Below are 15,630 nucleotides of genomic sequence, written 5' to 3' on the forward strand. Positions count from 1 at the left end.
GAAATTCAAGTTCTAGGCTACGGACTTGCGGGATTTCTGCCTATGTTTTCTTCCCGAGCTGGCAGCAGAGTCTTGCTCGTCGGATGAGGTATGAATACAGATATACAGTCTCTGAAATTTGACGGGATTGATGATCCGTATTTTGTCTCAGCAGACGTGCCAGCGGGTAAAAAAGAGAAATAAACGGTCACACATGTTACGGGAATTCGGACGGAAACAGGCAAAGTGATCAAAACGCAATAAAAGATTTCTACATGGCAAGCAGACCGTATCTAGTGAACGTCAGTGCCGACGTGCCCGCGCTTCATAGCTCATATTCCACCCGCCATCCTCCAATCGGGTTGGCGGCCCGCACTGAGACATAAAGTCGAATGTGCTTTTTTTCGCATCCGCTCGTCACAATAGAGAAGCAGGGCCTTGACCATATATGGTCAATAATAGAGCTATCCGACGAGCGAGGCTGTAGAGAGCATCGAGAGTGTCGTCAACCATCGCCACCAAGAGCCGTTTATAGCTTGTCGTAGTACTAGAGGTGAAAGAGGTTTGTTAGCATGCAAGTCTCACGACATATAAATCAGGGAAATGCCAAAGAGATGGATCATAGCCACTCACGTTCTCGACACCGGGAACCTCGGGCTTGAGACCCTTCCGCTTGCGGGTGCCCTGGACAACCTGTCCGGTCTTGGTGGTGGAGTCCAGAGGCGAGCCACCGGGCAGGACCTGCCAGTGGTCGAAAACGGACTGAGGGAAGGCCTGGCCAGAGGTACCGGCACGCAAATCGGCGTTGAAGCCGAAAGACTCGAGGACGGGGAGGTAAGCCTTGATGGTGAAGAGAGGAGTGCCGGGGCGCTGCTCCTCGGCGAAGACGTGACCACGACGGCGGGTGAGGACACCGTAGCAGCCACCCATGGCCTGCTCGGGGACCTGGATCTCGACCAGGAAGACGGGCTCCAGGATGGCGGGCTCGGCCAGCAGGGCAGAGGCGTACAGGACACGGCGGGTGGTGGGCATCAGCTGACCGGCGCCACGGTGGATGGCATCGGCGTGCAGGGTAACATCGAGAATGTTGAAGCGGATACCGCGCATGGGCTCCTCGGCGATGACACCCTCGCGCGAGGCCCACTGGAAACCGGAGACGACGGAGTCCTTGATTTCGTTGAGGTACTGCACGGCCTTGGTCTGGTCGACCAGCAGGTTGGGGCCGTTGGTGTCGGGGCCGAAAGTCCAGATCTTGCGAGCATCGGTGACATCCCAGCCGTGCTCGTCGGCCAGGATACGGGCACGAGCCTTGAAGTCGTCACGGGGGGTGATCTTGCCGTCGTCGATCAGGCCGGCCAGCTCCTCGCCCAGGGGCTCAGCAACCATGTAAAGACGGTTGTGCTTGTTGGGCGACTTGGACAGGGCAGTCATGCTCGACTTGGCCTGGACGGTCTCACGGTACTGGACGACAGGGTCCGAGATGATGAGGGGCACACCGGCGTGGTCCTCCTCGAGATCCTTCAGGCAAATCTCCAGATGCAGCTCACCGGCACCGGCAACGATGTGCTCACCCGAGGGCGAGGTGAAGGTCAGGACGCAGGGGTCCGACTTGGACAGGCGCTTCAGACCCTCGACCAGCTTGGGCAGATCCTGGGCATTCTTGACCTGAACACCCTGCTGCACGACGGGCGAGACGGAGAACTTCATGACCTTGAGGTTGTGGGCAGTCTCGCTGGTGGTCAGGGTACCCGACTTGAGCAGGAACTGGTCGATACCGACCAGGCCGACAATGTTGCCGGCGGGCATGTCGTCGATGGGCTCGACCTTGCCGCCCATCATGAGCACGGTACGCTGGACGGCCTTGATGAAAAGGTCCTCCTTCTTGCCGGGCTGGTAGTTGGGGCCCTGGATGCGGACCTTCAGGCCCGAGCGGACGGTACCCGAGAAAACACGACCGAAGGCGTAGAAGCGGCCCTTGTCTGAGGTCGGCACCATCTTGGAGACGTAAAGCATGAGGGGGCCCTTGGGGTCGCAGTCACGGATGGCAATGGCAGCCTCGTCATCCGGGGGACCCTCGTACAGGGACTCGACACGGTACCTCTGGGCCGTGATGGGCGAGGGGAGGTGGAGAATCATCATCTCCAGCAGAGAGTCGGCAGCGGGCAGGAAAGTGCGCATGACAGCCTTGAGCAGCTGCTTGCCCTCCTTGTCCTTGTCCTCGACGGCGAGCTTGAGGTTGAGCTTCTCGAGAAGGGCGGCGACCTCGTCCTTCTTGAAGTTCATAACGGCCGCGAAGATGCGGAAAATGGGGTCCAGGATGAACTGGTTAAAGGCACGCTCAAGCTGCTTGCCCTCGTGAGTAGACTTGTTGGTCCACTTCTTGGTGTGGGGGTTGAAGTAGTTGTCGCCCTGGGAAGATCGAGGCGAGTTAGTCAAGGGTACTAGAGACCGGCAGGCTGGCCGCGCAGGTGGAGATGGAGAGCTGCTCAACTCACCCAAAGACGCTCCATCATCTTGTTGCGGTCGACACCAAACTTCTTGGCGTAGCGGACAGCGAACTGGCGGATGGTGAAGGCCCAGCCGTGCAGACCGGAACCGAAGGCAACGGTACCCTTGTCGGGGTAAACCTGGAGGTCACCCAGCGACTTGTCCAGGTAGGTGGAGATGATGACGTTGACCGACTCGATGGTACGCGAGAAGGACTGGTACAGGTCCTCCTTCTCGACCTGCAGCTCGAGCAGGGCACGGTCGACCTTGTTGATGATGATGACGGGCTTGATGCGTTCACCAAGGGCCTGGCGCAGCACGGTCTCGGTCTGCACGCAGACACCCTCGACAGTGTCGACAACCACCAGGGCACCATCAGTGACACGGAGAGCGGCGGTAACCTCGGAGGAGAAATCAACGTGACCGGGCGAGTCGATAAGGTTGATCAGGAAGTTGTTGCCGTCAACCTTCTGGCCAACAATGTCCTTCAGGTCGTCCTCGGAGGGCAGGTTACCGTACAGAGAGATGGCGGTAGACTTGATGGTGATACCGCGCTCCTGCTCGTCTGCACGCGTGTCGGTCGCACGCTGGTCTCCTGCCTTCGCGGTGGAGATGATACCCGCCTTGGCCAGCAGGGAATCGGTGAGGGTCGACTTGCCGTGGTCGACGTGGGCGATGACGGACATGTTACGGACATTGCTAGGCTTGTCCATAAGCGCCCGGATCTCGTCAATCGTGACTGTTGCGCAGGTGGGTTAGTATCATATGTAGCTGGACAGCAGACAGCTAGCTGGCGACGGCAGACCGTGGCCCCCACGGCGGTGGCTTCCGACCAGACACAGCCGACCCCATCCCGACTTCGTCCCGGCCGCCCGCCCTCGTCCATCACTGCAAAGTATTGCGGGGGATCGGGGAGGCGAGACGGGAGTTGGGGAGGAGGGGCGGTGCAACAGGCTGTCGCGGGGGAGCCACGGTTGCTGCGTGCAAAGCGACCACGCTCCCAAAAGGGAGACAGCTCTGGGTCATGTTTGGTGAATGTACATACAGCTGTTGGAAGAGGCATGTTAGCACGGGCGCCGGACCTAAGGCTCTTTATCTCCGGGGTGAATGGGCTGAGCAAGTAGCAGGCAACAAGCCGAGCTTCTGTTGGAGAGGGAGTGGGCGGGTGGGCAGGAAGTGTGAAAGGGAACTGGGTCCATATGGCCAAGGAAATGGAAAGCAAAGCAAGTGGTGGTTGCACGAGTGCCTCCATCGCCATTGCCAGCCTTCCCCCCTCTCTCTCTCTCTTCCACCCCGGCTCGCGCCGCGTCTCAGGTGAGGAGGGGCTGGCGGCATGGCCACAGCGCGCCGTGAGAGGTAAGGGGAAGGGCAAAGGGTACGTGTCGGGGACTGGCAGCAGCAGAAGCAGCAGCAGCAGCAGCAGCAAAGGGCCCAACTTACTTCACCATTTTGGCGGGTTTGTAGTCGCTCGACGACCAGCTCCTAAAATGGTTTCTCGGTGGTTTGGCGAGTGTAAAGAGGAGAGAGGGAACAGGTTGCGGAGCGGGGCACCCAAGTGGGAGAAATTTTTATTATCCAGAGCAGAGTTGCGCCGCGGCGGGGTTGCAGCAGGACCGTCCCGCTTTGCTTTTTTCTCCTCTGCTGACAAAAATGGAAAATAAAGTGGCGACTCGTCTCGACGTTGAGGGAGGGCAGGTCGCAGTCTCGTTCCTGTCTTCAACACCAAGCTGCCTTTTGCCTCTTAGAGCTAGCCGATAACAAGCACGCAAATGGAGCCGACGTACACAGCAGGCAAGCCGGCGTGGGGAGGCCAATATATACACCACACGGGTTGGATGATGAAAAGAAAAACGGGGATTGGAAAGGTGCACAACACTCATAGCCTCTCTTCCCTGCTGCACTTCCTTTGACACGCAATTTGTATTTATTTTTCTTGTTCTCTTTGCTGTTTGGTCCCTCACGTTCAATGGCGGGGCTAGCTCACCCCTGCCACATTCGCAAGGCGCTTTGGTGGAACCCCGCCTTTCCCGGCACAATTTGGCAGGAGAGCAGAGTGCGTGCGTCCAAGCTCGAAAAATATGGACGTTTGACTGGGTGGGTGCGTCAGACACCCCCGCCCGCCTTGGCTCTTTGGCGCGCTCTGACTGAGGGCTCGGCCCTAGCTGGCGTCGGCACCCTCGTGCTTCGGCTTTGCGTCACCCCTTGGCGTCGTGCGCGCCGCTCTAAGCCAAAAGGGTCTGGATGCGATTCCCCGTTGACTCAGTCGGCGAACCGTTGACCAGCCCCCATCACTTGCTTGCCGTTATTGCGGTATTACTGGCCAACTGAGTAAAAAAGGATATGGAAACATGATGTCTTTTTGTGTACCTATCTATCTATGACTATCTGCTGTGTGCGTGCGCTTTCCAACGTGCACCATTAAAATGGGGAGATCCCTGCGCGAGCCTGCCGTGAATGGGCAGTAACCCCTGAGCGCGATTCACCTGACACCCAAAACCCCTGAACGCCGTCAAGTCGTGATAAAAAAAAACGAACGACGGAGTCAGACTCAAGCTGTCATACCGAGATTATGATGATAAGCCTGGATAGCACGTAGAGAGCCAGGAGAAGAGGGAAGTGAAAAATAAGAAAAACAATCAAATCAAAGTAGAGCAAGAGCTTTCCGCTTCAGGAAGTGCCCAGGATCCTCTTATACGCGTCCTCCACCTCGCCGGCTAGCTCAAGTAGCGACACGATCACTATCTGATGCGTCAGGTTCGGCAACCGGTCGCGGTGCAGCCCGATCCACTCGAGCGGCGGCGTCGCCTCGCCCATGTCGCGGAGCTGCGGCGTCTCGATGATGGGCGGCTCCAGCGGCGTGTACTCGTACTTGCTCTGCGGGACGTGCACCTCGGCCGTGATCTTGTTGGCCGCCTCGTCCTTTTCGTCGCCACCCTTGTCCCTGCCCTTGCCGTCGCCGCCGCCCCCGTCTGATGACCCGGGGATGCCTGTGACCCGGATCGCCGGCAGCGCCAGCTCCTTGCCCGAGGCTAGTGCCAGCGTCTTGGAATGGTTGGCCCACATGCCGCGTATGTAGCTCACACGGCTGTAATTCCACCCGACTTCGACCTTGCCCTCGAAAGCGCTCTTGAAGATGTACTCGATGTGGCGCGACGAGGGGTGCTGCCAAGTTTGCATCATGGCTTCCACCCGCGGCACCTTAAGGATAGTCCCGCCTCGAGATCCCGTCGCCCTCAGCACCACATCCTCTACCGACATATCGCTCGCTGCTGCCCCTGATCCTTTGCCGCTGCGGGGGCCACTGTCCAGGCCGTCGTGCCTGACGGTTGCAAGTCCGATCCGGAGCTGTCCCAAGGTGAGACCAAGCATGCTGTGCACACGATGCTCGCGCACACTGGCCGCGAACCGGGCCTGCGTGTTGAGCGCCTCCATCTTGAACACCTGGGTGTCGCCAAACGTGCTGGGGAATAAACCCAGGTTGAGTGCTTTGAGTGTCACCACCACGTCAGTGTCCAGCGAGATGGGCGCCTTGGAGAGGCCGTCCTCGTCCGCCTTCTTTTTGGGTATTGTAAGCCTCTTGACCACCTCTGGCATTGTCGACGACCGCCTGCGCGTGAACTTCTCGATCTCCCGCACCGACGCTTCAAAGTTGGTCCGCCGCTCTTGCACTAGCTTCTGGAACGCTTGGTACAGCGCCACCCCCTGCGCCGCCGACGACGTTGTCCCAAAGACCTGCACCGCGTCGCCGTCGAAGCTCGCCACGAGCCGGTCGCCGCCGCCGTCCAGGCTGCGTCGCACGTTGTACATCAGGAACTCCATCTTGGAGATGTCCGCTACGAGGAAGGCTTGGTAGTCGAACGCCGCCTTGACTCGGAATTGGCTGAAGCCAATGGACGCTTGGACCAGCGGTGTCTCGTTGAGCGCCTGCTCCCGCTCCGGCCACTGGATTGACGTTCTGAGCTTGAAGTCCTGCATGGCCACAAAGCCGCTCATGCGTCCTGCACTGTCCACTCCGATCCTTTGAAACCCGAGGCAGAGGTTCTGCTCCCAGTCCGACGTTTTCTTGGACGAGATCCAGAATTCCGTGATGGAGAAAACCGACTTCCCGATCGCCTGACCAAGGTCCACGTTGATATCGAGCGCGCTGATGGAGATAGTGGCGGTCCAAGGGAATGCCGTTGTGCCTGCCACCTGCTGATACCGCTGCACTAGGTGGCCCTGTGATGTCTCCGTCAGCAGCTTGGCTGCCACCGGTGACGCTGATGTGTCCTGTGCGCTTCCAGCCGCTCTCGAGTCGCGGGGCATCCAGATCTCGCGGAAGAGCAAGAAGTCTTGCAGCTGCTTGGCGTTGATAGCCACCTTCATAGGGCTGACCTTCAGGATGGCGGACACACCGCTGATGCCGCTGACGTGCTTGCTGTTCATCAGCGAGAGGACGATCGAGTCCACCTCGAAACTGCCCGTCGACTCGCGCGAGTACACATGCTGAACCGATGTCTGGATGTTGCTGAACGCCCCGGATATGGCAAGGAAGTTTCCTTGCTCCACCGAGCGGACTGTGTTGGCGGTGAAGTAGATGTCCTCGAAACTAGTCGTGGCCGCCACTCGGGCAATTGGCTGACAGCTGAGCGAGAACTCTTGCCGGTCGATGCGAAGGCCGAGGTTCAGCTTGACGCGGCCTAGCACGGCAGTCGGATCTGCGGTGAGAAGGATGCTGTCCTCGGGCTTGGGCTCTTCCTTTGTCCCAGCACTGGGCGCGCGCTCTGGGGTGTGGACCTGGCCTCCCTTGTCATCGCTCACCACCTCCTTGATGCTGTCCGTGATATCCATGATCAGGGGCACGACTGAGGGGAAGAGCGTGTTGCTCGACGCGCCGATCTTGGTCTCTGCATACACCGAGGGGTCGTCGCTGCCGTTGTCTCGATACTCCAGCTTGAGTGCCAGGTTTGGCGTTCTGAGCACGGTGCCGCTGCTGGTTTCATCGTGGCCAAGTTGGCCATGCTTGCCCTGCCCTTGATACAGCATCCAGTCCTCGGCCGCCTTCTTGCCGCTGATGTGGACTACCGCACCAGCGAAGTCTGCGTCAACAAGTAGCGACTCGAGCCGCTTGCTGCCCAGGAGCGACCTGGTGCGCGCCGGCTTCTTGACCTCCTCCTGCGCCTGCGGACTGGCCTGGTCTGCATCTGGCCGCGGCGTTGTTGGAACCCAGTTCTCGGATGCCTCTTGTATATTTTTGACGGACAGTGAGATGGAGCGATTCAGGTTGGCCGCTGGGACAATGAAGCCTGATGTCAGGCGGATATCGACCGACTTGCCCACGGCTTGGAAGGCCAGGCGCCTCGCCTCGGCGGTTGAGACGTATGCCACACTGAATACAACCTCGGGGAGAAGTGCTGAATTGGGTGATCGCATCTTCCGATCCTGAGCCGGTGACATCATCTGGACCTGAAGGTTCTCAATTGTGAGGCGCGCCGAGTTCCTCGTTCGTGTTCCAAACTCGATCCTCTGGAGCGTGAAGACGAGATCCTCTTTGCCGTGTGACGGTTCTTGCCGAGGCCCCAGTACCAGCCAGCAGATTTGGATGTCACGGATCTCGAACGAGTAGACCATCGAGGTGAAGAAGGACTCGATGATGTCCGACTCGTCATCTGCCTCCTCGTCGTTGATCGCTATCCGCGGCCTGTTCTGCCGCAGCTTTCGGAGGTACTCGCGCTCCCGAGACGTGTCCAGGTCCTTGATCTTGTCTCCCATGTATCCCAGCGAGTCCACAAACGTCGACACTGTTTCGGGCGAGAGGACAACATTGAAGCCGTTGCTGCTGACATTCAGCGATCGCTCCTCTCTGCCGCTTTCCAGAACCCTGGTTGTTGCCGTGACGAGCGCCCCGAATGCCACGCTTCCGCAGCTGGCCATGGCCCCTGGCTTGCCCTTTTGGATCTCAAACGCGATTTTGCGGAGGTTGAAGTGTACCTCGGGATTTTCCAGGACACGGTTGTGCTGGTCAGCCTTGTTCGTCACTTCGAAATGTATGCGGTCGAGCAAGAAGCAGAGGCGGGCGAGTGGCTCATGCTCAGATCTAAGAGGGGCGTCTCCGAAAACTTCCAGGCCAGCGAATGTGAGATGAACCGAGTATGCCAAGGGCTGGCCTGAGCCTTGTTTGGTCTCGACCGCCTCGTTAGTCGGCACAACCTCAGGCCCGTCGTCAAAGATCTCGCCGACATGATCTTTGATGATCTGTACTTGCTCCTGGATGTCGTTGAGGGTGCTGGAGATCTCTGGCCGGTTGAGGGCAGACAGCAAGCTGTAGACAGCTGAGGCGTCCAGGAGGATGGGCTCGACGGAGGCGAACACGGTGGTCGTGTTGTCGCCTTGGCCAATTAGGCTCGTGATGCGGCCGTTGGTGGGAGGAATCTGCAACAAGGAAACGCTCCGAGGCGCTTTGTCCACGTTTATCTGCATCTCGTGGGAGTTTTCCTTGACGTCAAAGTCAAAGATAATTTCCCTTCCAGAGTTGGCAGCCACGGCGGCACGTGCGACTACTCCCGAGATGGTGTAGGTCAAGGACCGCAGGAGAGGTAGACTGATGCTGTACTCGTTGAGGAATAGAGCTATGTTGACCCTGAAGTTGGACAGCCTGTCTGCGATCTTCTTGTTGGATGACACTGGCGATGACGGAACGGGCGATGACGGCGCTGTTGAAGGTGTAGGGAGCTGGCGTTTCAATGCGTAGAGCCGAGCAACCTCGTCCTTGATGACAAGATCCAATACTTCCATCAGCATTATGGGATCTTGCTTGATGGCAAGGGACAGCCCATTGCTCGTGCCCGTGGCTTTGATAGTATGGGAGTTGATGGTATGTGAGGTCTGGAGCTCATGTGAGAAGAACACACTGGGCCGGTCTAGCTGGAATACCGTAATAACCTGCGAGTGGCTCCGGATTCTCGACGTCAACGAATCGCAACCAAGGATGAAGTTAGTGTCGGAGGAGCCGTCGATGCCGTGGCCCGTGAGAAGGGAAGCCTTGAGCCCCATGCTTGACACCCTGGTGTTCAAGTTGATGGTGTCTATGACGATGGCGCTCTGATCTACCTCGAGAACAACCTGGATGACCTCAGCGGTAGCAGCCTTCGAAGCAGTGCCGACTTGGGGTGCTGAAGCACTGGTGTCGATCTTGGCAATCGACGCAACCGCAGCTTCCTGCGGCAGCTCAGCTACTCCACTGTTGAGCTGCAGCTTCTTATAGAGCCGGAGGATGTCGTCTGCAAGCTCACACAGTTCCCAATTGAGGGATATGACCGCGTCTCCACACACGATACCAAGCACCGTGGGTGCCTTTGCATCCGCCGCTTTTGCTGGACCAGCGTCGCCCGCGTTGGCACCCCTCTGTAGCCTCGCCGTGAGGTCGACGAATGCAACCTCATTCTGCTTCGGTCCAGGGTCCAGAGCTAGACGGAATTGGTGAATTCGGAGAACAGCCATGAGAGGAGGCTCTGGAGTTGTCTGGTCGGGCAACTTCTCTAGCCGCCCGAACACTTTGTTCATGAGGATTGACTTGGCCAGATCCTCTAGATCCCAGCTCCTCCACTTTTGGAAGTATGCCAGCACTTGTTGCCGTGCGTTGGCAGGAGCCTCTACATTGCCTCCTAGGCTCTGCAGTCTAATCTCCTCCCTGGCACTGTCGTTCATCGTGGCCCATATCTGTCTCAGACGCATGGCGAGCTTCCACGAGTCGAACGTGCGGAGATGCTGGTCGGCAGAGCGGAGAGTTGCCGATGGCCGCACAATGAAGCTAGGGTCTGGCGCCCCCAGACCCTGGGCCGCAAGACTGCAGATGAGGGATTTCAGCACTCGGTCCTCTCTGCCAGCAGCATTGGAGATGGTGCGGCCCAGTTCGGTCGCAAGTCGGTCTGTACGGTGTACTAGCGACGCGATATACTCGATCTTGTCCGAGGATGCGGTCCCTTGGATGTGCCCGATATCGGCATCAATGTAGGTGACGTCCCGAGAACCCATAGAGACGATAACGTGCTCAACTTTACCAGAGACCGCACACTGCACGTTCTCGGCATCTCTAAGCTTCTCGGAGGCGGAAACCTCGATAGACCCTAGTCTTGTGTGGAACGAGTGTCGTACATGTCTGGTCTCCGGCTTGAATGCATCCTCCCAGCTACTCTCAGTGCGCACAGCCAAGGCTAGCTTCGTCAGGGAAATGTCGTACTGATCTTGCTCATCGTGTGACGGAAGCGGCGAGTCGAGGCACGATGAGCTGACGAAGCGTAGGTTTGCTCTGGGAATTCTCAGAACAATATCATCGATGCTGCCTTTTGACACCTGGTCCTTGTGTAAATCCATGATGCCGCCCATGGCACCAATTTGCAATGCGTCCAAGATGTCCTCGGGCTCGGTCGGCTGTATAGCCGTCAGCAAGGCCGCGATATAGCGCACGGAGGTTGGGTTTAGCGAGGCAGTGACACCTGAAGGCGTTTCGACCAGGATGCTGGTGTGGGTGCGATCCTCATTGAGTATTTCCGGGTCGATATCGCCAAGGTTGAACTCGGTAGTGTCAGCGCTGCCACCTTCACTGCTCGTCTCAACGCTGGGGAATGCGGCATTGGACGTGTCAATGGCAACGGCTTCAAGGGGGAAGTATGGTGCAAAGTACTGGCTAGAGAACGCAACGGTGTTGTGGTCGTTGTCGCGGCGGTCACTATAATCCCCCAAAGCGCTGTGAAAATCGGAATGGCGCCCTGTAGAGGCAGATAGTTCGCGCTTATGCCTTGCCGTGCTACCCGTCCGCTCCTGGTCGAGCCTGGTGAGGGGTTGGAGCTGGCCGTGGTGTTTGGACTGCAGGCTTGATCTTTTAGATGACTGGCGAGAGACGTGCGGGCGAACAATGCTCCTCGTGCTGGAGCTGCTGGAGCTCGACAGGGAGAGAAACGAGCTTTTCTTCTGCAGTCTCCGAGCCCTCCGCGATGTGCCCTTGGATGCGAGTGACGCCCTGTCGCCCCTAACAGACTGGAAGTCTCCTGGGAGAGTGGGCTGAGGTATCGGCGGAACTGGCTGGGAGGTCGGGTCGACAGGGTCCGGCTCGAATGGCCCAAACAGCTCAGGAAGAAGTAGAAATTCGGTTCGCTGGGTGCGCTGGTCTTCGCGCCGTAAGAGCCCCTGCTGCATCTCGCGGTTCTTGGTGAACTCTGCCTTGCGGCCCACTATGGCGAGATGCACGCTCGTTCTGATAATGGCCTCGGCCTCGGCCGGAAGCTGGGATCTCGACTTGTGACGGAGGGCAGACTCCGAGTTGACGCATGCAATCTCGATCCCTGGAACGTTGATGTTGGCGCGCTTCGAATAATGCGATTTGGCCCAGTCATTGAACTTGACATCGATGGACTCAGTCGACAGTAGAAACGCGGCCTCCTCTACGTGAAGCCAGAGACGAACGGACTGAACGAAGACGCGCAAAAACGTGACATCGTACACTTTGAGGGCCAAAGCAGACACCAGAGCGTTCTCTTCGTCGTCAAACGATAGGAGAAAGGCTTTGCCTCCGTTCATGAGCGCGACGAGGAAGTCTGCGGTGCACTCCCCAGTCACTGCGCCAGTCGATATGTCCCAGTTACACAGATATGTGGGCTCCACGGGTGGAAGTCCAAAGAGACGATGGCCATACACAGCCAGGCCATCGATAAAAAGTTGCGTGCTAGATGTGGCATTAATCGGAGTGTCCGCTCCCCCGGCTTCCTTTCCGAGCGAGAGACTTAGGGGCGCCAGGATCAGATCAAGGTCCATATAGTAGTTGGTAAAGCGGAGATCCACCTCAACACCAGCAGTGTCGATTTGGATATGCTTCTGCGATGAATACAGATTGGCAGGAAGTAGGACTTTTGGGTCATCAGCTCTGACGCTGAGGATCACATCCAGGTCGTTGGACTTTTTCGACGGTGGCTTATTTGGGAGTTCTGCGTCGGGGTTTTGCTGCTTGAGGCGGAGGAGCTCCTGATACTCTTCCAGGGTCTTGAACTGAATGTCTTCACCGAAGTAATTATCCTTGAGTTTGAGAAAGTAACGTATGAGGAAGCCATAAAGAGTCACACATAGAGACTGGCCGCTGATGTTCAGAACCAGAGTATCGGTGTTGCCGAGAGCGGTGGTGGTGTTGTAGTGGTAGGCGCCGCTGAGGTCAAAATTCTCCAGCGTGCCGAGATCCTTGGAAGCAAGGAATGCGGCCTGGGTGTTCCAGGGAGGTACATGGAGCGCGAGAGCAAGGGCCTCGGCTTTGACGTCGAACGGAACGACGCTGCGCGGGGGCCTGAACTTATCGAGAGGAATGCACGTGCCAACTTCGAGCAGCGGGCTTGACAGGATGATGAAGGTGTTGTCGTCGAAGTCGGTAGGGCTATTGATGATGTTGGCATCGTTGATGTTGAGGTACACTCTGACATTGCGAAAGTGAAGATCGAGATGATACTTGAACGGCGTGAAGACCATGTAGTCGGCGGGGGGTCCGGTGGCCCAGTCATCAATCAGGTCGGTGATGAGGAAGATGTGGTCGCGGAGGATAAACAACTCGAGATCCTGGCAGTCTATATCGAAGCGCCACTGCCTGAGGCTGTTCCATTTGAGTGGGGAGGAGAGATCACACGAAACTCGCGTCCTCCCACCTGAGCGCCAGAAAAGCTCGTGGTTCACACTGCTCGAGATTTCGGCCCCTGGAGGCAGGTCAACACGCAGATCCATTGCGTGCCCTGCCTCACCTGCCACCATGTCCATAGTGAAGGCAATCGTGGCGTTGCCCGAAATCTTGAGGTCGAGCCAGCCATATGGCCGTCGCTGTGCTGGCGTTGCCGCATCTGCCTTCTTCAACTTACCGCGGGCCTTACGTTTCGCCTCAGGTTGACGAACGGTCGAGGTTCCCATGTTTTGGCCCTTGTAGCGCCAGTTCTTGGACTCTTCGCGTGTGGGAATCCGAAGCGCAACTTCATCATCCAGCTCGACAAGAAATTTGAACTTGGTCGGCACCCTCCAGGCCCCAACAGGAAGCGGCTGTGCGGGAGTAGAGTCTTTGCACAGCCCAGGAAAAAACACACGTTGGAGATCCGCCCGCAGCCTGTCGGTCCAAGGGCCATAACTGACCGTGCCGCCTCTGATAGAGAGACCAATTCCCCATGCTGGGGGCTCGTCCCCGTTGATATTTGTTGATGTGTAGCCTGCTCCCTTCTCGCGCACCAAGGCGGGCCGACTGGTAACCTTGCCAACGGCGTCCCAGTACAGGGTCAACGTGGCCTCGGGGCTGTCAATAACTGTCGGAACAGCAGCGTACTCGATTGCTGACCAGCGCGTCCGCTCGTCTTCATCGCGATCGTCGAGATACCTCGACAAGCCCTGCCAATGGCTAGAGCCAGGGATTGTGGTCGCTGCAGTGCCGAGGCCACTAGCCCGTGAATCGACCGAAAAAGACTCGACCGAGGTCCTCCAGTATGGCACAAGATTACGGAGCTGACCATAGATCTTCCGCCTCTGTCTCTTGAACAATGACTGCCTAGGTCCTGGGTCCATGGCCTCGGCAAGGTGTTTCTCCCTCGTAGCCCTGTTGGCCTGATCCTCCCTATAGTCTTCGTTGTCCCTGAACTCGACTACGGGGTGCTTGAACTTGATCTTGAATATCTGCCGGTACGGATCGACCGTTTCTGTTGCAGATGCATCAACCTCGCCATTGAGACCGTCGGCTTTTATTGTCAAGATTGCCTTGGTGTTTTCGTTGCCCATGACCAAGGCAGCCTTCTCACAGGCTATATTGATTGGAAATAGCTGGAGCGGCAGCGGCAGCTCATCTTCAGGGGCCATCGAGCCGTCGCCAGAATCATCGCTCCCTTGGGCATCCCTACCCGGGTTGGAGCGGACATTGTCTGGGCGGGATTGCTTGACATGGTCCGGAGGGGGCGTGCGCTTCCTCCGCAGCAGTCCACCTTCATCATTACCTCTGGTGTCTGTGGATGCTGTCCCGGGGGGTTCCCGTGGCTTCTCGGGCGTGGTTGGCCTGGGCTCGCAACTCGGGCTATCGTCGTCCACGATCCCCTTGAGGATGAAGTCGTAAGCGGGGCTGCGGTTGTACACGAACCACTCCAGCCCGACAAGCGAGACGTTGACCCGACAAGGGACGCGAGATGTGCCAGGGCTGCCATTTGGATTCGGGATGCTGCCCTGCCCTGCCTCATCCGTATGGCCTTTGCCCTTCTCTTTCTCATGCGCCGCCGACCCTTTTTCAATGCTGACGGAGCGAACCCTCCTTAGCCAATACGACCAGGTGATGTAGCCATGCTGAATGACTATCGTCTCGTTGTTGCCGTGATACCGTAGGCCCGTAAAGAAGATGCGGCCCGCGAGCAAAGAGACCTGCAGGGCTTGTATATCGATGTATATTCGGTATTGGTGCCAGGTGTAGGCCCGTAGCGCCCATGATATTATTGATGCCAGCACTCGGTTAAAGTAGAGCACGAAGAATATGGACCTGGCCGAGACATGGCGGGTTAGGCTTTGGGAAGGGAGGACACACGACCGGGGACGTCAGGGGGGCGAGTGGTAACGCACAGCAGGGCGGCGACAGTCATCGACGCGATGAACGGGCTGGGCGGCGGAGGCGGAGGAGTCGGTTAGTCAGCTTGTGGTCTCAACAGCAGCATGCCCAGGACTTCTTGGCGAGAGCCATACCCGTTGACGCCATCCCGGACCTGGCCTGCCATCTTCTCGAGAAGCGGCCTTCCACCATGCGCGACAGCTCCAGCTCTGGCTGCTCGTTCAGCGTAGCAATGACGTCGAGCTTGCCATGATGGTGTCGCAGCAACCACCCGCCAAATCGACCACCGAAGTTGGTTGGATAATTCACGTGTTTGCGACAGCGACTGGGACTAGGCCTCGGGACACTCTTCGGAGCAGGGGCGAGCAATCGAGCTGGAAGGGCTAGGGCGGGCTAGCAATGGCGGCTTTTCAGAGCGACGAAGTTGAAGATTGAGTGATGGCATTGGTTACGTAGGAGCTCCAACTCGTCCCCTGTGCCTGTGCAGCTCCAAGGCACGTCGAATCGGCAGAGCAAATCGCCGGTGACAAGGATCGCAGGGTCCACGCGGACTGCATCTTGCATAAAGAATTCGGGAACCCCAACGTATC

At 57.9% G+C, this 15,630-nt stretch overlaps 2 protein-coding genes across 2 annotated transcripts; both read right to left on the reverse strand.

Annotated features, from left to right (window-relative positions):
- Positions 1-211: 211 nt before the first annotated feature.
- On the reverse strand, positions 212-4,345 carry GGTG_02763 (elongation factor 2). The gene is made up of 4 exons (XM_009220540.1): positions 3,907-4,345; positions 2,475-3,205; positions 613-2,388; positions 212-526 (listed from the first exon to the last, which is right to left on the reverse strand). The coding sequence occupies exons 2-4, from the start codon at positions 3,177-3,179 to the stop codon at positions 509-511; spliced, it is 2,499 nt and encodes an 832-aa protein (XP_009218804.1). The 5' UTR covers positions 3,180-3,205; positions 3,907-4,345; the 3' UTR covers positions 212-508.
- A 461-nt stretch (positions 4,346-4,806) lies between these two features.
- Positions 4,807-15,549, reverse strand: GGTG_02764 (hypothetical protein). The gene is made up of 3 exons (XM_009220541.1): positions 15,175-15,549; positions 15,055-15,090; positions 4,807-14,974 (listed from the first exon to the last, which is right to left on the reverse strand). The coding sequence occupies exons 1-3, from the start codon at positions 15,204-15,206 to the stop codon at positions 5,134-5,136; spliced, it is 9,909 nt and encodes a 3,302-aa protein (XP_009218805.1). The 5' UTR covers positions 15,207-15,549; the 3' UTR covers positions 4,807-5,133.
- Between the last annotated feature and the right edge of the window lie 81 nt (positions 15,550-15,630).

This window comes from Gaeumannomyces tritici (assembly GCF_000145635.1).
Source record: "Gaeumannomyces tritici R3-111a-1 unplaced genomic scaffold supercont2.2, whole genome shotgun sequence".
Classification (NCBI taxonomy): Eukaryota; Fungi; Ascomycota; class Sordariomycetes; order Magnaporthales; family Magnaporthaceae; genus Gaeumannomyces; species Gaeumannomyces tritici.